General features: G+C 39.7%; 1 protein-coding gene across 1 annotated transcript; it reads left to right on the forward strand.

Annotated features, from left to right (window-relative positions):
- The first annotated feature begins 101 nt into the window (after positions 1–101).
- On the forward strand, positions 102–24818 carry OSTF1 (osteoclast stimulating factor 1). Its single transcript, XM_037373025.1, has 10 exons — positions 102–368; positions 10275–10321; positions 10945–10995; positions 11079–11142; positions 14023–14076; positions 14497–14604; positions 15048–15097; positions 15213–15291; positions 15764–15862; positions 17532–24818. The coding sequence occupies exons 1-10, from the start codon at positions 335–337 to the stop codon at positions 17588–17590; spliced, it is 645 nt and encodes a 214-aa protein (XP_037228922.1). The 5' UTR covers positions 102–334; the 3' UTR covers positions 17591–24818.
- The last annotated feature ends 660 nt before the right edge of the window (positions 24819–25478 follow it).

Here is a 25478-nt window from a genome sequence, read left to right on the forward strand (position 1 = left end):
CCACTGCGCCGTGCCTGCCCCTCGCCCCTCCCGCCGCGGGGGGGGGCGGGGGGAGGGGCGGAGCCTCGGCGCGCGCGGGGATTAGCGGGGTCCTGCCTGGGGCTGGCGAAGCGCCTGCGGCCGCCACCAGGGGGCGCTGCCGGTAACACCGGCCCCACCCGCCCGCTCTTCCTTCCTCCGCCCGGCCGCCCGCCTGCAGCCGCCGGCCGCGCATCGCCCCTGGGAGCCCGGCGAGTGCCTGCGCCCTCCGCCCCGCCCGGCATCGCCGGCCCGCTCGCAGGCAGCCCGTCGCCGTCCCGCCGCTTCCCCGTCCACGCCCGGGCCGGCCCCAGCCATGTCCAAGCCGCCACCTAAGCCGGCCAAGCCAGGTACGGGAGGGGCCCAGCGGCCCGACCCGCCACCCCCAGGTCGCTCGTCGGCCGCGCGCGGTCGGTGCGGGGCGCGGGGCAGCCCGCTGCCGGCTGACACGTGGGCGGTTCGGGGGTCGGGCCCGGGCTGTCAGAGCGGGGAGCCCAGCCGGGGGGAGCGGGGCAGGGCCGCCTACCCTTTCCTTTCTCCGCCCCGCCGCCATTAACCACCGCACCGCTTGCTCGGCGGCGGCGGGTGCCCTTCCGCGGCCCGAGCACCGCGGCCCCGCTGGGGCGGGTGGCGGAGTGGCCCTCGGCGCGGAGGCGTCGTGTCTGGGCGGGGTCCCGCGCGTGCTCGGGCTCGGGAGAAGGTTCGAGAGCGGCCGCGGGGTAGAGCCGGCGGGACCTCAGCTGTCGCGGCGTGCGTAGGGCCCCCGGCCCCGGCCTTCCCCCGCGGGGGCCCGGCGCAGGCCCGGCCGGTGGCCGCTGCCGAGGGGAAGGTCGCACAGGCCGGTGGGCGCAGGAAGCCTGTTAACCTGTGAAGAAGCAGGCGTTGAAATACTCCGAGGGTTGCCCCGTGGTTCATGGGCTGGCAATACGCTGATACCTAACAGCGGTTTTGGGGCATAGTCCCGTGCTACATTCTTCTTCTGCGGCACCCGCCGCTTTTGGCGCTCCCAGCAGCCGTGCTCCATCCCTTGACGTTCTGGTGTGAGTGTGCACGACAACCCTTCTAGTGCATCTAGTTACTGATGCATAATTTTATGCTCCTGCACCCTTTTCAGATAAATTCAGTGCAAAGTTAGTTTCAAAAAACTAGTAAAAATCAGAGATTTTTCTAAAAATACGTTGAATAAACATTGAAAATGGCAAGGTTTTAAACCTTGGAGTAGAAATGGCAGCTTTCAGGTAAGCATACATTTGTTTAGGGCTTGGTTGGTTTTTTAAACAAGGAATTGATACAGAAAATGAAATTGCTCTTTCACATTTATGTATCATCTCCCAACATGAAAGGTTGAATTCTTACTTGAAGGTTATAAATTAAGTGTGAATGTAATTAAATAGATAGGACTAGTTCGTTTTTCCCAGAATACGATTATCTGATCCCTAAACACATCTGAATTGCAGTATTTTTTGCGCTTAAAATAGTATTTGAAATACTGGGGTTTTTTTAGAAATATGCATATGCATAACTTAATTGAGTACCTTAACTAGACAGCTTATAGAACAAGTTTTTAATTTGAAGGCAAGTAAGTGCAACCCAGTTAGACCACTTAAACTATTGGTCTCAACTTGCCAATAGAAGCAAAACCTGTTAAAGCTTTCTAAATGTAAAGTTTCATCCCTGGAAGAATTTCCTCTGCCCTGAAGTTTGCTAAGCCTCTTACAAAACAGCTTAGTTGAAATGAAAAGGACAGTAATAGAAATATTGCTGTCGTGGACTCTCACTGAAAACCAGTACTGAGGAAATGAGATTCTGAAAGCATGTGGTGTTGGTCTTACCAGCTTCCATGTTTGTAAGAAGGGCAGATTTTTCCAGTGAAGCTGATAACTCAGTTTTCTGATTTGCAAAAAGATAAGTTAAATTTAACAGGAAGATTTTTAAGGAGTTGAAGGCTTTGGCCCTATGTAACCTGCAGGAGCTATCAGACTAACTCAGATGTGTTATGTCTAATACTAGGTGTCTTTCGCTACTTTGCTGGGGTGCAGTTTTGTGGTATGCTTGATCTGATAAAACGTGGACTGCCATCAAAGGGACAGGTTCCCTACACCCGTCCTGCCATTTAGTGACATGAAAAGCTGGATTGGTGCTCTGACTTTTTGTGTTAGGTTGGTTTTATGTCTGATGAACTTGCTCTGCTGCTTTAGTGCATGAGTGCTTGACACAGCAGAAGGGAACGAGTAGAAATATATGGCTGAAGGAGGAAGAGAATAAGACTGTCTTGCTAGTGGCTGCTAGAGCTGATTAATGGTAATAAGATTCATTTTGCTGAATCCCCAGTTTCTGAAGAGAGAAAATCTTAGGGAGGTTTTGAATTGCATTCAATTTTTTCCAGGACATTTTCAGGAACAGATTGTCTTCCAGCATACCCTAAAATATTTCTGTAGTTGTATGTTCTGCTGTGTTTTGGGTATAGTATCAGTTATGCCTACGGTGCTGTCATTGAATCTCTCGGGACTGTAGACATCAAAATGCGCTCATTAAGGACAGATAAATACAGGAACTGCGTGTGGCGAAATTGTTGCTACAGGAGCATAGTTCTGTCTCTTTTGGTGACTTTTAGACTGTGGTTGGTGGAATGTCTTCGTGCATTTGATCAAGCTGTGTTAATTTTTCCTCACTGTTACCAGGCATCCAGTCTATAAACTGGGCTATAACCCGTAAACTTTTCCTTAGTGTTCAAGGAAAGAAAAAAGTGCAGGCAAGATAGAGATGGAAGGAGATATAACAGGTGGCAGGGATATGAAAACATTTAGTGAACATCCTTTCTAAAAAAGTGAGTGTTTAGTGATCATCACAATGGTGTTGGATGTTAGGGTCAGATGGCTAGACAGCGCTTTAAAAATGTGGGGGTTAAAAAAGGAGGTGTGAAGGGAGAAAAACTAGCTATAGCATTAAGTGTGGTTTTCTTCTGTACATGAGAGTGTTTTATCTGTCAGAAGGCTCTTCTATTAATCCTGTGACGTGCACACCACATTAGGATTTCAGTTACGGAGAGATCATTTTGACATCAATATATTTTAGAAAACCATCTGATGTGTTTATCAACACTTGTGCTAGTATTTTGGAGTCTGTGATTAGCCCTTGAGTAAGGGCTCATGACTGTTTTCAGAGGATTTAGAAGGCTTTTAATTTCTACTGTTTTGAGGCTTTTTTTTTTTGTTATAAACAAGTGCCTAGCTTTGCTTTTCTCTTGGGGGTCTGTATTATTATTGTTTTCTAGCTGTAATTTGTATTTAGACTTGCTGTTGAAGATACAAAGGAGCGGAGTGGGAGTTGGAAATAGCAGAAACTTTCTGCTCTGTCAGCATTATGCAAAGGTAGAGTTTCCCCTCCATCTTTCAAAACTGATGTCTCAAACTGCATTATTATTTACAGAATTAATAAACCTTTTAAGTAACTTTGTGAATAGGATTAACATCTGACACAGAATGTTTAAGTCCTTTGAACTTGACAAGCTGTGTTGGCTTCTGCTAGTTGTATCCTTGAACAGCATGCTCTATCTGATCACACATTTTTGATCAGAGCCTTATGTAAGTGTGCAGCAGCTTTTGGGGAGATGAAAGTGTTATGTCAAAATTTTAAAGAAACCTTACTTACTTTCATATTCTCCAGACAGAGTAAGGTTTGTTGATCCTGGCCTGGATTCCATGCAACATTTACATTTGATAGGGGAAGACCAGTCTTTGCCTCAGTGAAATTACAGTTGGAAATTACTGCAGTTGAGAGGAAGGGAGGCAGGGGGGAGCACAACATATGTAACATAAGGAGTTCTTACTACCTTAGAGTAGGTCTGTTGACTTTGCAGCCACTAGCAGCTGTCACAGTTAAAAACAGGATTCTGAACATAAAATATTTAGTTTGAATCACAGTCAGGTTCAGTTCCCCTTAATTCTTAGGTGAGGTAGGAGCTGTGACAGCATTCACAGGAGCGGGAGACCTGTGTTGAGTCACATGCTTAAGCTCTTAGCAGTAGGCTTAAATTTGGCTTGCGTGTTGGTGGTTTGGGTTTCTCTTAGCTAAGGAGGTGTGAGCATGTGAACTTGGGGAGTTACGCTGTTGGTCATCAGCTCTAAGGGGAGAAAGACATCAGAGAACAATTAAACAGTTCCAAGTCTGATTTCAACATGAATTTTAAACTTTCATTTCTGACTCCAAACCCTGTTTCTACTGCAGGGTGCAGGGACCACAAACAGGCTTCCTACAAGCGAAGGCATTCTTGTCTATCTGTAGATACAAAATTAGTAAGAAATAGAAGATATCAGAATCAAACTGTGCCAGTGAAAATTCATTTGTGAAACTGTGTTCACATACATCTTCTGTGAGAGTATTCTTAATTCTGATTTTTTGTAAACAAATGCTATTTGTTCCTTCCACTCCAGATACTGACTAGAGCAGTCCATGATTGTTCCTGGGCTACCCGCATTTGTCATCTACACTGGCACCAGTCTACCCTTTGCATTCTTTTCAATATGTTTGTTTGTTAAATACACCCTCCCCACTTCCTCCCCTCTGATTGGTATGCCCTGTGTTCACTTCCCCTTTCTACCAAACACTACTTAGAGGTGGAAGATGATTCTCTAAACATTGAGGACTCCAGTTTTTTCTCAGTTGTGGCAATGCTTAAGTGCTGTGTTGTACCCTTTTCTCTCTGTGCAAGGTCCTGTCAGCAGAATGCCAGAATGCAAGCTGCAGTCCTGTAAAACATATTTCCACTCTTATTCCTGCTTGAAGGTCTGGGTGTAAAGCACCTTATTTCCAATTTCCTGAGAAGCCAGAAAAAATGTTTCCATCTGGTCATAATAACCTCCTAATAAAACTGCACATCTCCTGAGAGACGTGCAGATTGTGACATGAACATCTCTGCTTACTAAAGCAAGCTTCAAGCATATCACAAATTATTGTGATATTGTTACTTGACCAAAAGATTGTGACTTCAAATTGCTGCTGTGCACTGCCAGGTTGTGTAGTGTAAAAAACCTCAAACTTTGCAGATTCTTAAGCCAACATGAAGAAAACAAAGAACTCTGTTTGCCGCCATGCTTTCTGTGAGGTCAGGCAGAGGATGCCTCTCAGTTCCTTCAGATAAATTAATCTGAATGTCTGCCAGAATTCATATTGCCAGTTGTACATGTTCTGGGAGGAGACTTTAAAACCAGCATAGGCCATGGAACATGCAAACTGTCCTTTTTCTTCCCTGTATCCCAAATCTCATTATTATCTTCTCTTTTTCATCCATTTGTTACAGGTGGGGATTCAGTTTTCAGTCAGGTTGGTGCTAGAGAGAGTACCTTATTCTCAACTCCTGTGAAGCCTTGTGTGAGCAATGAGGAGGATGACTGCTGACAGTTCAGGATTAGCTTGAACCCTTACAGGAGCTGCTAGACTTAAGTTTTTAAATTTATGTGTAGATGACCATGGCCAGTTCTGGTTTTCTAGAGTGCAGAGATTATCCCTTTCTCATATGACAGGCGCTGATAGTGCTTTGTGACACCCAGTGAGTCTGTCTATCTAAAGTAAGATAATTACTCTGATTTTTATGGTAGTCCAGAGCTGCACACTCTAAATACAGCTAATGAAAAGATGCTGCATCAGGATCAATATCTAATTTATAGAACCTTGTTTGTATCAATGAGATGTGATTGTGTATGTCAGGTGAAGCAGGGTGTGAAATGCTAACAAAAGACTCATATCAGTCCACTGGGGGACAAGCCTCGGTAGCTGTCAGTGCTGGCTTACTACCATGATTATTTTCTTAACTAAAATAAATGCCTTTTGCACCAAGTACTTTTTTTTTTTTTTTTTTTTTTGGATGAGGAAGTAATACAAATTGACAGCTAATGAAGATGCTTTCCCTGCCCTTTGGTGCTGGAAGTTCAGCCTAACTCAAATACCTAAATAAGTAATGCCTTGCAAGGATGGGCCTTTTTTTTTTTTTTTTCTCCCTTCTTTTTTCATATTTTTTTTTCCCCCCCTTATTTTTTCTTTTTTCCTTTTTTTTATTTTGGTTGGGTGTTTTGGGTTTTTTTTTTCTTCTTTCTGTTACAGATGAATGCAAAGAAAAGGAAAGCGGAGAATGCTTTGGTGGGAAGTTGAGCAAAAGGGGGATTTTATTGCTAGTGTCTGTGGCAGTATAGAGAGAAGCTGGGATAAAAACAGAAAGGAAGTGCGGGGAAAGCGTCACTGAGAGAAACAGTATCTCCTTGTTTCGAAAACAGCACTTCTTTGGAAACAGTCTTCTGTTAATGATTGCAATTAATTAAAAATAAACCTCAAATGCTAGGAGGAAACAAAAAGCTTCTAGTCTTTCGAGAAAAGGTCTTTTTCATTTGTATTAAAAAGCAGAGTAGTGATCTTGTTTCAGTTCAGTACATATCAGAAGCTGCGTTTTTAAGTGTTGTTACTGTTTGCTTCAGTTTCTTCACTTCTGTGCACTTAGCTGGCAGAAGGTCCATATTAGAAATCTGAGTAGCCTGTTTCCTTTCCTCATAAAAGCAGAAGTTTATAGGAGAAGACATCAAAAATAGTGTGGAATTGAGGGCATGAGGTCAGTCCAACCTGATAAAGCTATTTGTTTTATGTTGCTGAGTAGAGAAAATTATTAGTTTGACTCCTTTACCCTGTTGTGTTGCTGGGGGAGGGTTTGGCAAATTATGGCTTTGGGGGGGGTTGTATGCTGAGAATATTTTTATGTTTGGTATGTGTAATAAGTTATGTTTTTTATTTGTCAGGTAGTTGTTTTGCAGATGTTTAATGCAAATTCTATGAGAAGGGAAAGGACGGCCCTGTGGCAAAAGTATGGGATTGAAAAGAACCATTTAAATTTCTCCCTGCACTTAGAAAAAGGTTTACTGTGGGACACAACACTGCACTGTACCTCCATTTCCTTTGTTTTTATAAAGGGTACTGCCTTTGTAAAGTTATGCTGAGAACAGAGCTGTGTATATTTACCTGGTGCCTTGAAATCTTAAAAAGGTACATGTGTCTTTTGTATTCTCTTTATTTTGTTCTCTGGAGGTACGTGGTGGAGAGGTGGAGTCAGTCAACTTTGATATATTCGCATCAGTGCTAATGGATTAGTTCTCCATGCCACATGAAACCTGCAGCGTGGTTCATAGTGGAGAGATGGTTGTAGGGGGGAGCACAGGAGGTCCACAGGCACTTTCTAACTTTTTGTTTATTCCAAAGGATGCCTGCCAATTAAGTCTGTCTGTGTGCCTAGGGATGGGCTTTGCTAGATAAAAGTACTTCAAGTAATCACATGTATCTAGTAAAATACAGTTTGTCTGTATTTGCTGAACAGGAATTAAGTTTAGTGTGCCCTTTCCATCCTCACATTTTGTGATTTTAAATCTTCTAGACTGATTTTTTTTTTTTTAATTAAAATTTGGCACAAATAATTACCACTGCAAGTGGTAAAGTCCTGTTGTTCTTAGGTCTTAAGTGTAGGAACGTGACCAGGTTTCATGTCCATTTACCGACAAATATTTGATTGGTGCCAGTAATGTGTAGTGTTGAACTCCCGTATAAGGTACTGTAAAGCTAACATCTGCCAGGCCTGTGGTTCTATAGATTCAAATCTGTACCTTGTGTTTCATCAGGAAAATGTTTTAGAATATGTTGTGCTGCGTGTAACACCACAGCTTGACATTTGGGGAAGTCACTGCTTACATAGAATAAATAATAAAAAAAACTGAACAAAAAACCCCAAGCATCTACTATGAATTGCCTTTTGTTGAAACAACATGTCAGCGATATTTTTATCAGCATCAGTGTTTCCATGCTTCTTGTCCTCCCTTAAAGTGTGATAGCTTTAGAAAACATGTTGATACAGATGCAGTACATTGTTACAGGAAACACGTATGACACACAGAAATCTATGTGTCTCGCTCTTCCCTGTCTTCTGCCATCTTTTCATTTCCCCTTTTAATATTTCTGGTTCTTCCCTTTTTTGTCCATTTCCTCCTTTTACTTACATAAAACCTCGAAAATTGGTGGGTGATGGTTTAAGCCGCCAGAGTCATCAGTGTGCAGTTCTATCTTGCATTTTTCTGTCATCTGTGTAAGAAAGCTAGGAAGGAACAGTATTCAGTGTCACCCATTCTGTTTTGTCATGTCTTGTTCTTTTTTCTTTTATTTGTCTTTTTTTGTTGTTTTTTTGGGTTTTTTTGTTTGGCTTCTCCTCAGTTGCTGTTCAGAGATATCATTGTGAAGTTTTTAGATCTAGAACACATGACTAATGTCCTTGTTCATCATTTCTATATGGGTAACAAACTGAACAGAGGGTTCATCCTTTTTAGCTGTTGCCACAGTGCAGCTGTTTAGTTTCTGAGGCAAACGGTTGACAAGTGTTGGACCTTTTATGTCTGGGAAACAGCTGCTGTGTGAGAGAACCAGTAAACCAAACTGAAATTCTATGGTGTTATTCAAAAATAAGATCTGGGAGAGGCATGGGATACAGTTACAGATTGGAAGAAAAATCATATATACAGTGTCTACATGCATTTGGCAATCTAGAAAGTTTATATGGGTTAATTTTGTGGTTATACTTTTAGAGATACTGAGCCCCAAAAAGCCTGAGGCAGAGGTCTACGGAAATGTTTTGCTTAGTTGTTACTATGCCTTGGTAAATACCACTTCATATTTTTTGCCTGTTTTTTGCTAGTAGTCTTTGCTACCCCACTATCTAAAGGCCTACACACAATAGTGATGACTCTAGAAAGTTAACTTAAGGGCTTAACACGTGCTGTGGCATGGCCCTTGCTAGGGAATATCCAGAGGTATTTGAAAATGTATTAAAGAGCCACCCCAGGACTGTGGAGTATGCTGCAAAGTGGCAGCTTATAGAATTGAGTACCATCCTTCTTTCTTAAGCCTGTCATCATATATACGTTTAGACTGACATTTCTAAAGCCCTTAAGTTAACTTTCTAAAGTCATCACTATTGTGTGTAGGCTTTTAGATAGTGAGGTAGCGAAGACTACTAGCAAAAAACAGGCAAAAAAAATTCTAGCCATGGTTCTTTACAGAAACACAAAGGCTTATTCTTGAGACATAAGGAAACCTACTTTCTCATTATTCAGTTCTCTCCATATAATATACTACACAAGATTTTATGTAAAAACATTTTATTTTACAGTACTAACCTTTGGCAGTAGGTTCATCATTTTCTCTGAGGGTACAAAATAGCCTGGGCTAATTGTTGTCTAAGTAATGCATTGTCCTCATGGACCGAATACTGCTTCAATCACAAGTTACACTTTAAACATGTATAGTGTAAGAACCTGAAATACAGCTACGTAGTTAAGGTATTTAAAAGTAAACAATACAGACCAGTCTGCATAATGTATTACTCCATTGAGTTCAGTGCACTTAAGCAGTTCAGCTAATAAAGTCATGTAAGATACATGGGGTTTTTTTCCTGTACTCATCTTATACTTTCTGCTTGGTGTTCTTGAAATGTACCTTTTTTGAATTACAAAAAAATGTTTATAGGGATGCTTCTTTTGCAGTGTATGCAATTAAATTTGTACCTGTCTGTATTAAAGTTAGCTTTTCTTGGCTTGGATGCTGCTGACACTCTCTTTAAAACTGCCTTATTAAAAGCAACATTGCCCACTTAGTGGAATTGTAAAGGCTATAGCTTATTTTAAACATCTGAACATGTTAGTTGTACATTCCATAAATAGGACTTGGTGACCACTTGTCATTTTTCTTGATGCAATGATTTCTGTGGCATTGCATTATTTTCCTAATTAGAACAACTGCAAGTATGAGAACATGTTGTAAACATTGGCCATTGTTTTGTCTTTATTCTTTCCTTATTTCTGTATCATTTAACAAATCTGATATTAATAAAAATATATACAGCATGTCTGAGTGTGGGGAAGTACATATTACTGAAACCACGCTTTGCCTCAGAAATTGATGGCAACGCTTCAGTTGACTTGCATGGTGAGCTATGAAGACTGTTAGGTGTGCACAGGAGGCAGCTGACATGTAGCTGTTGAGTTGGCCCATTTCCTTCAGAATCTGTGCTGCTGGGTTGAGTCTTCTCATCCTGATTTTCATTGCCAGGCACAGAACAAATTCATTCAGCAAGTAGATTTAAGCGTTAAGGAAATGAATTTATTTAAATTTGAAGACTGTTACGGGTATGCTGTGTTTAGAAGGCATGATATTAATACTGGTATTTTCTTTTTTAGGGCAGGTTAAAGTGTTCCGGGCCCTGTATACATTTGAGCCCAGAACGGTAAGTACATCTAGATTTTAGCGTTTTGAGAAGCTTCATTTTAATCTTGTCTATAATATTTCTTCAGTTCTAGCTAGGGTTGGCCTGTTAGACTTACTGTACTATGTTTTCAATGAAAAAGCCTATTGATAGATCTTGGTTCTTAATGTGACTAAAACTGCCTGATTAATTATCCTTCTCCTTTCATAAGTCCAGCTCTTCTTAAAAGCAGTATGTTTTCTTCTCTGCTATGGGCTACGTGCAATCTAAGATCAGCGATTTATGTGATTTTTTTTCTTATATTCCAAAGGCAACAAATTAAGAACTAAGATTTCATGAACTGGGACCAGCCAAAAGGGTACACAGGATACACTTGACTGCTTTTGTTGCACAGTGGTCTGTTGGAAAGGCCCCAGTCTTTTCCTTTAGTTGTCAGGAAGGTCACAGGTCCGTAAAGTTAGCTGTAGGCAAGTAAAACTACGGTATGAAAGACTGTCATGCTGTTGTGTAGTTGCTAGAGAATTTGTGTTATTGTTCTTTTGAAGGAAGAGCTGAACGGACTCTGCTTTATCCAGGTATTTGTTATATCTAAGTACATGTATTCAGATTTTTTACTTCTTCTTTTTAATTTTTTTTTTTTAAAGCCAGATGAACTGTACTTCGAAGAAGGAGATATAATTTACATCTCAGACATGGTGAGTCTAAGACATCCTATACAGACTGAATACTTCTGAGATGCAGCATATCCCTTCTAAAATATTTTCCCTTTTCTGTACAGAGTGATACGAATTGGTGGAAAGGAACTTGCAAAGGGAGAACTGGACTAATTCCAAGCAACTATGGTAATGTGTAGAATATTTTCATTTGGTAAGGTCATTCACAATCAAAGGAAATCGCCAAATAAAAATAACTGATAAGTTTAGTTTCAGAAACTGATCACACTATTGGCATTTAGCAGTCCTCTTACCACATTTTTTTCAGAAGGCATCTGCAATAGCAGTCACTAGTGGACATCAGTGTGGACAGGCTGTCTTATGTTTTTATAACGTAGAGACAGCTTGAGTTTGCCAAGTTTTCATGTTCCTGGTTGTGCAGTTAACAGCAATAAGTGTTCTCAGTTTTGAGGGGAAGAACACTGGGATCTAAAGGATGGTTTTACAGGTGGCACACAAAACTGGTATGCTTGTATTCTTGATACTCTTAATGAACATACTGCAGTTCTTAAGGTCTTCTCATTAGAAGTATCTTGGCTATATTCCTTCAGTCTGTGTAATGCCTTCTTTAAGTACACCTAAGGATAGACAATCAGAGCCGTTAGTAGCTTTGAGATCAGGAAGTCTGACACAGCATGGGATCTTACAGAGATAGATAATCACTACTGGAATTGTTAAGTAAACCTGCATATGGAGAGGAAGCTAAAAGGATTGTAACAGTTCTGTAGACCTCCTTTGATTATTTTTTTCCCTCCCACTTAAGAAATAGGGCTGTTTTGTTTGTTATTTGTTGCTTTGTAATGGATATATTCAGCCACAGAAAGCATTGTTTTCTTGGGGACTGCACCCATATCTGTTTGGGCTGAATAGCCATTGCTTTTTCAGATTCAGATAGTCACTTTGAAAAGCCGTGAGTACAGATGACACAGCATAATGTCTTTCAAGTCCTCCCAGGAAATGTTGGCAGAGTTGCAGTGCCACATGGCAGATTGCATCAAAAGTGCTAGTATGTTAGTAACTGTGGTTGCTTAATGTCCCTTCTTCAATAGGAGACATTATGGTAGCAATGCCATGTTCCCTGCCCTGACTTGTAGTTAGTAGAAATAATTGAATAGAAGCCTGTGGTGCAGTTATGGAGACCATGGCACCAAATTTCACTTCATTTTGTAAGTTCCAGGCTGATTCTGCTCTTGCCATCTGCCAGAGGTAGTCACTGTTACATCCAGGGAATATTTTACGTGTGCTTACCTACACTCACATTTCTTTTTAACATTGGAGTATGTTATATTTAAAATAAACCCAACACCTAATTAAGTTGTGTTTCCATTGAGATAATTTGGAAAAGTTGCTTCCAGAGTGGTTTACTGAAAAGTTATCTGAGCAACAGTTTAACTTCTGTTTTAGGCCAGGTGTAGGGTTTGGAGGGGTGGTGTCTCTGCCTTCACATTTTCACATTGCCTTTGTGTAAGCAAGACAGAAGCCTACGCGGACCCTAAGAATGGAGAGTACCAGGAACATGTCTTCTGATTGTAGACAAACTACAAAATCCCCAAAGGCCTGCTTTTGCTGGTTACCACTATTAGGACTGCCTAGGTTCAGTCTTAACCATTAAAACACTGTGATCTCATGTGCTCTTCTACAACCTCTTTGGAAAAGGTGGAGACAGACCTGAAACTGCTGTCTCTGGTGGGGTCTTGTACTCCATCTGCTGGGCTGGAAGGAGAATCAGTGTTATGTGCATTAAAAATACTACTGAACTTCTGACAAGAGTTAAAGAAAAAGTTAATTTTAGGCTTTTGAGACGTTGTTAGTATTAATGCTTTGTGCTGTGCACAAGCACTACTCAATGTGACTAGCATGTTCTGCTTGTGTAATGGCTGGCTGCTCTGGGCCTGGCTTCTCTTGCATTTTAAAATTTTGTTCACTGTTTGCACAAATTTTTCAGAATCTAGCATTTGCATTTTATTTTACTCACAGCTAGAGAGATAAGCATGTGAAATTTTTCAGTTACAAGCATTATGGGAGGAATACACACCAAAGTAAGAAAAGATCCAGGTAGGCCACAACAGTCTTGAGACTTTCATTTCTGGTAGCTGATATACATTACATTTACCTGCATTGCATCTGATTGCAGTAACAGTTTGATTTGAAGACACCCTTCCACATTCTCCTTGCCTCCTGGAACAAGCCATAGCGCAGGGGCTTAGAGAGCCTACTCATCTCAGATTGTACACTGTCCTATTTGCCTGTACCCTTAGGAGTCACAGGGTTTTCCACCTAAAAAAAAAGTTTTTAAAAAAGAGCTGCTAGATCACATTTCCACTTGCAACTGCTTCACAGTGCTGTTCAGCTTTTTGCTGTTGCAACAGCACAGTGATCAGGAGCTGTTTGCTGCTCCTCTTCAGTAAAACCTAAAGCTTGTGGGATGAGGAAAAGGTCTACAGAAGCCTGAACTTCAGTCTGCTGATCACTACATTCCTTGTTTAAACAGTTTTGATTTGCAGACCTCCTGCAGGTTTTCCAGGGAAAATGAAAAAAAAAACCCCGACCACTTCTGTAAAACAGATAGGAAGGCTACTGACAGTGATTTTTATTTTTTTTTTTAAAACTTACCCTTCACAGACCCCTTGGAAATAATTCACTCATAACTACAGATGGCAAGCTGTTGGTTGAAAGCCTAGCTACATGCCACTGCTCAGTCATCTTCGAAGTGTAGAAAAAGAAATAGCATCTAAGATGAAATATTTTCAGATTCCCAGTGGCTTGTAGTCACTGATCAGTTTGATGCTGTTCTTTGAAAATTTTCACAAGCTTTTCTCTGAATTGCTTTCCCATACACAAGAAGTTGAAGTGCATGAAACTAGTCCATCACTCACAAATCCCCTTTCATGTTAGAATCAGATATGCATTACTGGTTATTCTGGAATAAATCACAGTTTTATTTCAACATAGGTGTCAAATATCTGTTCAGTGTCAGAAGTAGTTAGAATTTACTCTGTTTCATTTCAGTGGCAGAGCAGGCTGAGTCTATTGATAACCCACTGCATGAAGCTGCCAAACGCGGTAAGTGTGATTTGGGTTTTAGCTGTGTAATCCTTTAGATGATTTGTTTGTTTTCTGCCAAAATAATAATGACATACTTGGAATGAAGAAGTCTTGTATGTTTCGGTTGTCTGATATCTTGAACAAGTTACCTGGTAAGTTTTGCAGATTTCAGAAGCTGAGCTGGTTTACAGCCTGGTTGAATTGCTGCTCTGCGATTGTATACACAGAAATACACTGTGCATTTAACTACATGGGGATTCAAAGGTCTGCTGGGAGTTGAAGGAAAGACGTTTGATATAACTTGGACTGATTGTTTTATGATTTGTTAAGTGTTGCTGCTAATCACTTTTTGTCCTCATAAGTTCATAGGAGGACTGATACTTTTTAGTTCTGTTAACTTCAAAGAAAGAAATAATAAAACCTGAATTTGTCTTTCAGGCAACCTAAGCTGGTTGAGGGAGTGTTTGGATAATCGAGTTGGGGTCAATGGCTTAGACAAAGCTGGAAACACTGCTCTGTACTGGGCATGCCATGGAGGCCACAAAGGTATCAGAGAATTAATTTGAAATGACTGTTCTCTGGTTTTCTTGATTTGCTTGTTAGACTGATAAAGCCAGGATTTCTAAAATGTCCTTCTAGTTTGATTAAAAGCAAAGTTAAAGCTAGAAGAGGGGTTCGGCGCCATCAAATGCTGCATGTTTTGTTGTTGCTGTTGAAGCAGGCATTCTAATTAGCCTGTTAGAAGCAGAGCGGGAAGAAGGATAGACTAAAAAGAAGTGTAGTAGTATTTTGGGTATTTTATGCAGTAGCATTTGTTTGTGACCAATGATTGTTTGCTCAGTGCAGTCTGACTGTTACAGATTTTCATTAGCTGATTGGATTGCTCTATCATTAAATCTTAGCCAAAATGTATATTATGAAGGCAAAAAAGCCATTCTTGTTTCCATTAATTTATTCTGTTTATTCCTCCCCTGCCCTGTTTTCTGCAGATATAGTGGATGTTCTCTTTACCCAGGCAAACTTAGAGTTAAACCAACAGGTAGGTTAAACCAACAGACCCTTACAGTAGAGGTATGATGTTATTTGTCCTTGGTACAAGCTGGAAGTTTTTTTGCTATATTTTAATCCTGTTGCTTTTCCCTCTGACTCCACAGAACAAATTGGGAGACACAGCTTTGCATGCTGCTGCATGGAAAGGTTATGCAGATATTGTAGAGATGCTGCTGGCAAAGGGTAAAGATCTTCACCAAGGTTTCAACAATCTGTGTGGCAGACTAGATTCCTGAATGTTTATTAAATAATCTGTATTTTTTAAGTGTTTTCCTATAATGCAGGTACAGTCTTTAGCCAGCTTACCTGCCTGATTTTGTAAGTCTTGCAATTATTCTCTGGCAGCTGTTTGGAAAGCAGACATTGCATCTGCTCAAGATAAATTTGATCCTGCTTTGCAGACAAAATTAGGCACTTAACTCCAGAACAGCAGTGACATCTGCTTCCTGGAAGGGGAGAGCAGCCAGTGAGTTCCCTAGCCAATTGTAGCTTGTGGAAGAGCATCCATAGCTTTTAGTCTGCTCCAGAGCAGTCCACAGTTGAGATTCCCTAGTCCATTACTGTTCTGCCTGTGCTACTCAAACTTGTATTGTAGTACCGTTGCTCAAGACATAGCTGGGACAGTGATTCATGATGAAAATTTTATATTGTTAAGGGGCAAGAACAGACCTGAAGAACAATGAGAAGAAACTGGCCTTAGACATGGCAACCAATGCAGCTTGTGCTTCCCTGCTTAAGAAGAAACAGAGTGCAGGTATTTCTGATTTTTTTATTCTGACACTTTTTTCTTTTTTAGAGGACACTATTTTGACCCAAATATCTGTATGTTGATAGCCATAAAAAACAGTCAGGAGCTACGCGGGCTAAGAGTTGGGTTTGGAAGGGTTCACTTGGGAGGGTTAATTCAGCAGAGCTATGACAGAGACCTGTGGTTTATCACATTTGGTGTTGCTGACTCCACACAAAATGCCATCTTGTGTCAGCAAGAGGCAAAGGAGTTCAGAAGATGTGGAAACAATAAGGGAAGGGAAGGAAATGGAAGACAGACCCTTCAGAGTGGAGAGACAGAAAGAAAGCAAGGATGTAAACCACTTTAAAAGCAATGTGCCACAGGGAACATGACATAAGAGTAATGATGTGGTATGCTCCCCCTTATGCCTGCCTGTTCCTCCAAACTAAGCCAAACAATCACCAACAGATGCTCCTCTTTTATTTCCTTACTGCTAATTTTCTTTTAATTTCTTATTCTTGTGTCACTCTGAGTGACTCTTTAATAGAGAAATAAAGAAATTAAAATGTCATGATTGCTGAAGATTATTCTAAGAAATGAAAGTTATTAAAATCCTGTCAGAAAAATGCAAAGAGATTCTGTTGTTTGTGCTCCTGAACAAGGAAAGAGTTGTTATACAGAAGAAATAGGATTTGTCCTTTCTTAAGTACAGCCCCTTGAGCACAAGGCTATACAATTTCTTTTCTTTCCTTTCTTTCTTTGCTGCTTCTCCTACTTCAAAGAGAAAAAAAATATTTTTTTCCCCTTTTTATTTCCTTTATCAAAGCAGTTGAGCAGGTCAGTTCTAAATGTACTCATTTTTCTTCTTGGAGAAATCTAAGATATCATGGTTATCAGTTCTGTGAATTGTATCGGTCCTATTATGTCGGCATCTGATATTTTTAATAGTTTATTTTAATATGTTATTACAAGCTATGACTGAGGTACTTGTGGTTCCCGGCTCTCGGTAGTACGATATGATACACATTATATGTAAGCCATGTTCCTGTTCCCATATATTTGAAAGTCTGTGGGCACATAGTCATCTATCAAGAAAAACCCATGCTATTTATCTTTGTACAGTGCCAAAAGTAGATGTAGTTCTCCAGGCACTGCGGCATATCTGGTGGATATACTTTACTTTAATACTCCTGTTTTCTGCTTACTGTCCTTCAAAAGCAAAAGCTCACAAGTAGATCTAAGAAATATTAATTCAGGAAAAAACGTGGGTGAGAAAAGAGGGAGGGGAAAGAATAGATGGAATGTGTTTTGATTTTAAGCAGAGAATGACAGCCAGATAGTCTCCAAGAGTAAAATCATAGAGGCTTTTCCACCAACTCACCCATCCTTTCCTTTGCGATTTAAATGTAATACATACAGAGAATAAAATTAAAGAGTTCTAGCTGTTGTGTACAGGTTCCAAGGAGCCAGAAGATGGCTCTTGAAGATCACACAGAGGCTAAATCTCATATGTAGGAGTTGTGATTACTGGTTTAGCCCTACCTTAGACCTACAGCACCATTTGTGTAGCCCTAACATTTCTCAGTAAATGATAGAGGAATCAAGTTTCTCAGATGCTGATTTGCAAGCATTGCAAATGTGCAGCTTTTCCTGATTTTATCCTGAATTAAGAGTGAGCTTTGTTTCTTTACAGGTTCAGTCCGAACATTAAGTAATGCAGAGGAATACCTCGACGATGAAGACTCCGATTAGCTTTTTTTCGTTCAGCCTGAAACACTGTAACTTGTGTTGCCTTGTCATTCCCCAAAAATATCCTTACAAGTGTAAAAGCATCTTACTTAGAGTATTGCAGTCTTCCAATATAGCGTGTAAACGAGAGGATGAAATCATGCTTTCCAGGGAATAATCGTGTGCCAGAAGATGCCACATTTTAAATCAGAGTTCCTTTGGAATTATCTCACAGAGGAAGTGTGGCATACCCTTATCGTTGAATGGGCAGAGGACCATCTTCTAAACTCACAGATTTCATCTCAGGCCTTTGCAGCAAGTGCTTTGCATCTCTGTAATATGCTCCTCCAACTGAAAGGTCCTTCTGGGACAGCAGGACACCATTATAGGTTCCTTTGTGCAGATAAGATAATACTGGCAGGGTCAGTACTGGCTGAGAGGCATGAATGGAGATGCTGCTGTAGAGAGTGACCATCTTTTGCCCACATGGAGCCAGCAAGACAAGGTTTGGGTTTTTTTCTTTTTTTTTTTGTAATTTTTTCCCCCTTCATTCCTTCCTGTACCCCTTTAAGTAAGGGGTAAAATGACATGGGACAATCTGCCCCGAATGCTTTATCTTCCTTATTGCTATGGGCCCAATCCCTGAAATGTAAACTCAGGTGAAATGCTTGCTTAAGTCAGGTTTGCTGGAGAAGTACACTTAATTTTGGACTTAGTGACTTGATTATTTTGCTTTTTGAAGTGCATTTTGCTGAAACTATTTGCAGTGAAAGGAAGACAGAATATTTTTCTATTTATCCTGCCTTAATTTTTTTTTTTACTGATATCTTGCTTTTATTTTTTAAAAGTGTTCTTGTATTTTGTCCTAAATTACCTCAAAGCTTAAGTGTGTTTGAAGGAATGAGGGAAGATGTATATTGAATATACCACAGGTGTCTTTGGGAGAGATATCTGAAGCTGAATAAACATTTTAAAAATGTATTGCTTCTTCCTGTGAATTAAAAAGAACTAAAAAAACAAGTTGAGCCACTTTCAGGCTTCCCAGCAGAGTTAAAGAAAATAACTACTTCCTTCTGATTGCTCAAATAGCTGCAGCCAAATACTGCACCCTATTAGGGGTTACTTCCTTACTGTGATGGCAGAGAAAATGTTACAAGTATTTGCAGTACAATCTCATTTTCGATTTTTGTGGCTAGCTTTCCTATTAGCAACTTTAACAGATTCAGTCCAAGACAGCAGTGTGTGATACTTAAAAAAAAAAAAAAAAAAGAAAAAAAGAAAAAAAAAAAAAAGCCTTTGTGAAAGATTGGGGATAAATGAAAAGCTCTTGTGAAAGGCTGGGGATAAATGAAAAGCTTGCAAAATATTGGGGATAAATGAAAATCACACTAAGTATTTTAGACATTAAAAGAAGTCCAGAGTGCTCTGACATCCCACTTACTGAACCAGCTTTTTGTATTTTTATTATCCTGGAAAGAACTATATACAGGTAAAGCTTGTTAAATAAGCACTTATGAAAGAAGGCAGTGTTCTATTGACCAGAACTGTAAGATGTGTAAGATGGAGGCATTGCACGAATAGTCATCTGCACATAAAATTCTAAACTGTTTAAGTGTTAAAACTATAGAACAAATGTTTTAGCTTTGTGAAATACTGCGGTCAACTGAACAGTGATGTTTTATTTTCTGTGAACTTTAAGATCCTAGAGGGGAAGAAATAAAAACCAAAGCCACCAAGTTTTTCTCTCTGGCTTTCATTAGAACAATTGTTGAACGTGACTCATAATAGACAGAGACTGTCCTGCTTCACATTTTATCAACCAACTATTTTTACTAGCTCAGACTTTTACCACATGCTATACTGCATGCTGTTGATTAACATGTTTGAATTTCACAGTGCAAGCAAAAAAGGACCTGTAATAAGGGGCTGGAGAGGCAAGAAGGTTCATGTATCTGTTACTTGAGTCTTTTTCCGGCGGAAATGAAGATCATGAGGTTAAATTCTTTGTGTCACAGGACACGGAGAGAATTGGTCATCCCCAGTGACCATTTTCTCTACCAAGCTTTGGAGGCAGAGTTTGTATTCATAACTCTTGATGTGGTGTCTTCCACCACCATGACTTCAACATCCTGCAAGTTGATTGCAGCATTTGATCTAAAAATTGTTGTTACGTTCATGTCTGGAATTAGCTGCAGTGGGAAGACCCTGTGTTCTTCTGCAGATGCATCTAGGTGCTGCAAGGGAAGAATGGTGACAGAAGCACAAGTTAGGCCCAAAGATTGCATGTGAAGTCCTGAAGGAGGCACATGCAGATCGCAAGGCAGCTAGCTAGCGCTAACTTTGGGGTTTTGTTTCTAGGACCAAAATTACTGCTTTTTTACCCCCCACCCCCAACTTTGTTTTTTCTCATGCAACTGTCTACTCATCTTGAGAAATGCAATTCACTGTGAAAATTTACAGGCAATAAATTAATTTTTGCTTAACTCTATCAGTTAAATTTTGGTTTAAAACAAAAAAGAGAGCAAAAGTCTTACAGCTAGAAGGAATCACAGCTGGAGTAAGTTGATACAGTATCTTGCTAGTTGTGCAAACCTCCTTACTCCCCTTACATTTCTCCAATGTGTGTGTCACGACAAGCTCGTGGATAAATTTAAGACTCTTTCCAAGGACAGCTGTGTTCAGGTTGTAACAGTAAGAAAAATAAGATTTTAAGAAGAGCAGCAAGTTGCCAAGCTCGTGTTGTCTCCTAACTGCATATTGAAGGATACTCTGTCTTGTGTGCTTCTGGTTGAATTAGCATGTGTGCCTTTCTATTGAAAATCAGCTGTGTTCCAGTTGGAAGCGGTGTGCTGTTAGGGGATGGAAATTATTCTGATTTATTTGAGGCTTTTTCAAATGAAACCAGTACATTTTCTATCTGCTTCATCAAAAATCAAATCTAATGTCTGTTTTGTAGAAGAAAAAATTGGTCATTTCTTGAACTGTCTTTAATATAGTTCTTAAACAGTCCATGTGGATAATCTTCAGGTTATTAAGCTGTTTTACTAAGAAAAAAGCCATGTTACTGAATTCAGCTTTTACATGTCCCATCACCTGAAATGTAATTTGCTTGAAACAGTTAAGGTCACATAGAGGTGTTTAAAGTCAGTGGCCCATTTTCTAACACACTCTCCAACTTAGAGCCTTCTCTGCCCCCTGAATCTGAATTTTTGAAGACAGCATCATTCTTATGTTTGAGTTTTATATCAAGAACCAGAGATTGCTGGAAGTAAGTTAGCCTGACCTTGTGATTGTTTCAATTATGTGCTATAAAGTCAGATGTTTCCATATGCAACATACATCACTGAATTAAAGATCTGTTTTCAGTTGTTGCCATCTTCTAATGAAGCCATTGAAACAGAGCAGAGTAAAAAGCACAGGCAATCTGCTGCTTCTTGAAACAGGTGTAAGCTGAAGTTACAAAGTGTTTCAAGACAACGTTAGTCATATTGTACTTTGATGATATGAGGAGATAGAAACAAGCAGAAATTAACTTGAAATAGCGTTCTTCAAAAATTAATCTTATACCAACTTGATACAAAATAAGTATAATCTGCTAAAGAAATGAGAAGGCAACAGCTGGATTTTTCTTAAAGCTACTTAATAAAGAAAAAGCAGAGGAGCTAAAAATAAGACAGTAGTACAAAAGCAGTTCAGAAAAATCTAACTTTAAATCACAGGTTCTGGGGCAGAATTTGGACTGGTGGTAGTGTCTGCCTGTGGCAGGGGAAAAAACTACTGGCTACCCATTTACCTGATGTCTGCTGTTTCCCAGCTGATAATTGATGCTGAAGATGTGTCCAGTGTGCAGCCTCTCCTAGGAAGCTGCATCACTACTTTATCCTTCTACCAAATTTAGTGGCCTGCCTTTGGGCTTTGTAGAGCATATCTATAGCACACCATTGAACTCTGCTGGAAGAGATTTCTGTGAGACAATCTTCTACTGAGCCATGTGCAATGTCACTGGGAAAATTAGTGTCATCCAGCAATGTTCACCCACTCAGTTACAGAAGCAGGGGCCACTTTCTGTGCTTGTGAGGAACTCCTGAGGTCAGAGGCTGGAGGGAGCCTGTTGCAAAAATAGTAGTAAATGGGATTTTTTAGTGCACATAGAACAGCACAGATCTTGGCAGAGTACCAGTGCTCAGCTGTTCCACGTGTATTAAGTTTATGCAGCCAGGAAAAGGTCCATAATTTACCCTTTTCCCTTGACAGCTTTCATTGAAATTCTGAAGCACACATCAGAGGACCTATATCTGTTGTCCATAATTGCTTGGGAGCTTTTCCTTATAGAGGTGGATTATTTGGAATATGTGCTATTTCTTAGCATGAAAATCCATATTTTATCTTCCATTTCTCTCCAAAGACTGACTCTTAAAGGACTTTACTGAGACAACATAAAGCAGGTGTGAAGACATAAAGTACCACAAGCAAATTGGACATTTAAAAGTTTATTATAATCATATTTCTGATCTGAAGGTCTGAAGCAAATCTCTGGAAACAAGTAGAGATACAAGAAAATGCAGGACCTGTGTCTTTGAGCTCAGCACAAACCTAATTTTGTTTCTTTGGTTTGTATTGCTTAATATATATATTTTTGCTCACAGCCTTACTGCAGTCACATCTCCCAATTGACTTAATCTCTACAAGGACATACGGAAATTAATCTTCAGCCCCCCTTTGGAGGTGTTCAACATAAAGTTAGAATTAAATCCTCAAAATTTACATCCATTTTTAATGTGTTTTTCCTGTTCAGCAGTCTTCCGTAACACAAGTAGTTGCAGAGTGTTAGTAATTTACCTCAAGCTTTTTTAATTGAAGGTTTTAATTTTATCTTCTTGTATAATTTCCCTAATGTAGGTAAAACTGTGGCACATTTAATAAAATCTTAAATTCATGAAAGAGTAGTACATTCTCTTCTCAGTCTATCAATTTTTACTTCTCTGCAAAAGCTAATTTATCTGTTCTCTTCCCTAAGATTTGTTTGAACTATTTTGCTAGAAAGTCCCACGGAGATCTGACATCCTGCTGCCTAGCTAAGAGTTTAAAACAGAAGAGGAACAGAGAAACAAAAAATGTGTTTGGACTAAGTGAAGTTATACTGAAAGCAAAAGCAGTAAACATTCTGTTAATGAAAAAGTTGTGTGAGGGGCAGGTTGAGTAGCAGGCATTGTGCTTAAGAGAAAGGCCTGAGTTAGCATTTACTTTGGTTTTAACAACTCCCATCTAATCAGAGAAATTGGCTGATTCAGTTATAAGGCTGTGAGTACTTTTCTAAAAAATGGTTTCCACATGGAGTTACTGCAGTGAAAAGTCACTGAGTAATCAGAATGCTTGCAAATTTTATTCTGCTGAAAGACTGTAAGAGTGCTCTCTAGTCAGACAATAATTCGAAAGCATGAGCTACTGCAGAGGCCAAACCACAGCAAATAGTTTCTCTTCAGTAGGAAGATCTCTCAAGGTGAACAGTTTACATATGCTTATTCAACTAGTGCTGAAAATGATTGAATTACTTCAGTAGTGTGACAAGGTTGTTCCAGTTAAGTGAGTTTGATGTGAAAAGCCATTATTACACAGGAGAAAATAGGTTGAAAGGATCTGGTGATGCTTGTATTTAACTAGGAGTCATTTCCATTGAGTTTTACCGAAAGTCAGGCTACACCAGACATGGCTTCAGCAGTTTTCTTAAAGCTTTCAGATTCCAGTTATACTCATGCTGGGGAAACTCCAGTTTAGCATTACTTTACCATTTTAAGGGCTGTTAGCTGTTAATTAGTTGAGCTCTGGTTTTGCCGTTTTCTTAGTGACACCAGCTGTCTGCAGCTTAGGTAGTTATTCTTTGCATTTTAGTTGAGTACTTAAAATCAATGGAAATTCGATATTCTTGTGCTAGTCACGCTTTTCCAGTTGATTAACTGAATGACTGACTGAAGTGCACTGTAGCCTTCCCCTTACGTTAGTGACCGGATTTCCTTCAACGGTTAAAGTATCCTTAAAGTTGAAAAAAAGAAGAAAAAAAAACCCCAACTAAACTAGCACATGGATTTTATAAGGCTTAACATTTTTGTTGACCTAATGGTTAGTGAAAACTAACGTGTCTTCTCAGATGTGAAAAGGTAAGAGTGCAATATGGCATCTCTTTACATACATGTTAGACCGGGTATTTAAGTACCTGCACACCAACATAATAACATTATTTTTATGTAAATTCATACAGGCAGCCTGAAACGGCTGTTACCTCATTGTATAATTGAAGTGTGCATATATATATGGCTTGGTTTGGGGCTTGCTTAAAATTAAATGATCGTTTGTCAGAACTCAGTCTCAGGTTTCCAGGAGGCATTTACTTGGGCCTTAATTCAAAAGGAGGGATTTCAGTCTTGCATGAAAGAAATAAGAAATATTTTTTGCATATTTGGTGTTCTTAGATACTTGTAACAATGCTTTGAGACGTAAGTTGAAATATTCTGCTTTTTACACAGTGAGAGCTGCTAAGCACTGACTGATTCTGAAGTACTTCCCACTTAGGTTATTTGGCCTAGGCTCTTGTATGTTAATGCATTACTATTTGTGCTCAAATTAATCATTTTGATTTGATTTTAAAAAAGGTTATGTAAGCTAGTGATTTCCTGCATACTGTGCGTTGAAAATTGATCACGTGCGTAGCTTGGTGGACCCAAGTGCATCACTGCTATTACCCTATCAAGTGGACTTAACTAATGAGTTAAGTGGGTCTCCTATTTGGGTTTGAAGAGCAAAGCTGAATTCTTTTGCTTTCCATATCAGAAATTTGAAGTCTGCAGACTTCATTCATTACATCCTCTATGCAGTTCTGTTTTCTGTGTTGACTGTATCCTAATCATTATGTTGTACAAACATATTTACTGTCTGGACAAGGTGACAACACAGATGGACTTTGCAAAATGCAGCTGCACCTGCAGTCAAGCAAATTGAAGCTAAAGAGTGTCCCCAGTCTGGTTTTGTGGTTAACAGATGCAGCATAAGATAGCACAAAAGTACTACTTTCTCATTATAAACTGAATGAATTTTTTGAATTTTTGTAACTCTCTTCTGTAAATACGAGAGTTAAATCTACCTACTAGAGAACAAAGCCTGATTTGTAGAAGAACATTTGGATTAATTTTTTCTGATAAAGGCACATGGAAAATGTTCCTGTATTGAGCAGTTTATTAAACATAATTGTCTCAGTTCACATGAATGTCTACTCTGTGATTGCAGTAAAACTTCTTGATTTTGACCAAAAAATAGTGGCACTTTGCAAAAATCTGTTAACCAGTCCTTCAGTAGTTTACTTCCATTTCGCTAGACAGGCAAATACTTCTTTTGCCTAGTTGAGTAGTAGTCCTGTGAACCAAACTTGTAGTGGATGCAGAGCAGGAGGTGTAACTAAATGTATCAGCAATCACAAGACTTCCTGGCTCAAACCAGAAGTCTAGATGCGAAGTAAATTGTGTTTCTACTACTCTTCTGAAACAGCTATTTTCAGCTGTTCTGCAGTGAAGAAGACTCCTGAAATAGGCTATCATAGAAATACATCCAGAAGCTGGGATTAGACCAGTCTGGGGGTGTGAGGGATCATCTGAAGCAAAATTACTGGAATCAGCATAAAATATCAATTTTTTAAGAGAAAGGATGGATAAATATACATGCAGACAGCTCGACTTCAGGATGGTTTCCCTGTTTAAGTATTAATGCTTACAGTAATAATTACTGTAAAATTCTCATCCTTGCAGTGGATTTGCACTAGTTTTTAGCTGTTGGACTTAAGCTCCAGTTTAATTCATGATTCCTTCTTTATTTTTTTCTTAAAATATGTGTTATATATGAACACCTTTCTGCGTAGCCAGGGGGT

Source organism: Falco rusticolus, chromosome Z (genome assembly GCF_015220075.1).
Source record: "Falco rusticolus isolate bFalRus1 chromosome Z, bFalRus1.pri, whole genome shotgun sequence".
NCBI lineage: Eukaryota > Metazoa > Chordata > Aves > Falconiformes > Falconidae > Falco > Falco rusticolus.

Excerpts from the sequence above, each read along its gene's own strand:
- OSTF1 (XM_037373025.1), top strand. The coding sequence starts at position 335 with ATGTCCAAGCCGCCACCTAAGCCGGCCAAGCCAG. Across the intron at positions 10,322-10,944 it reads ATACATTTGAGCCCAGAACG|CCAGATGAACTGTACTTCGA; the intron begins GTAAGTACATCT and ends TTTTTTTTAAAG. Across the intron at positions 14,077-14,496 it reads GCATGAAGCTGCCAAACGCG|GCAACCTAAGCTGGTTGAGG; the intron begins GTAAGTGTGATT and ends TTTGTCTTTCAG.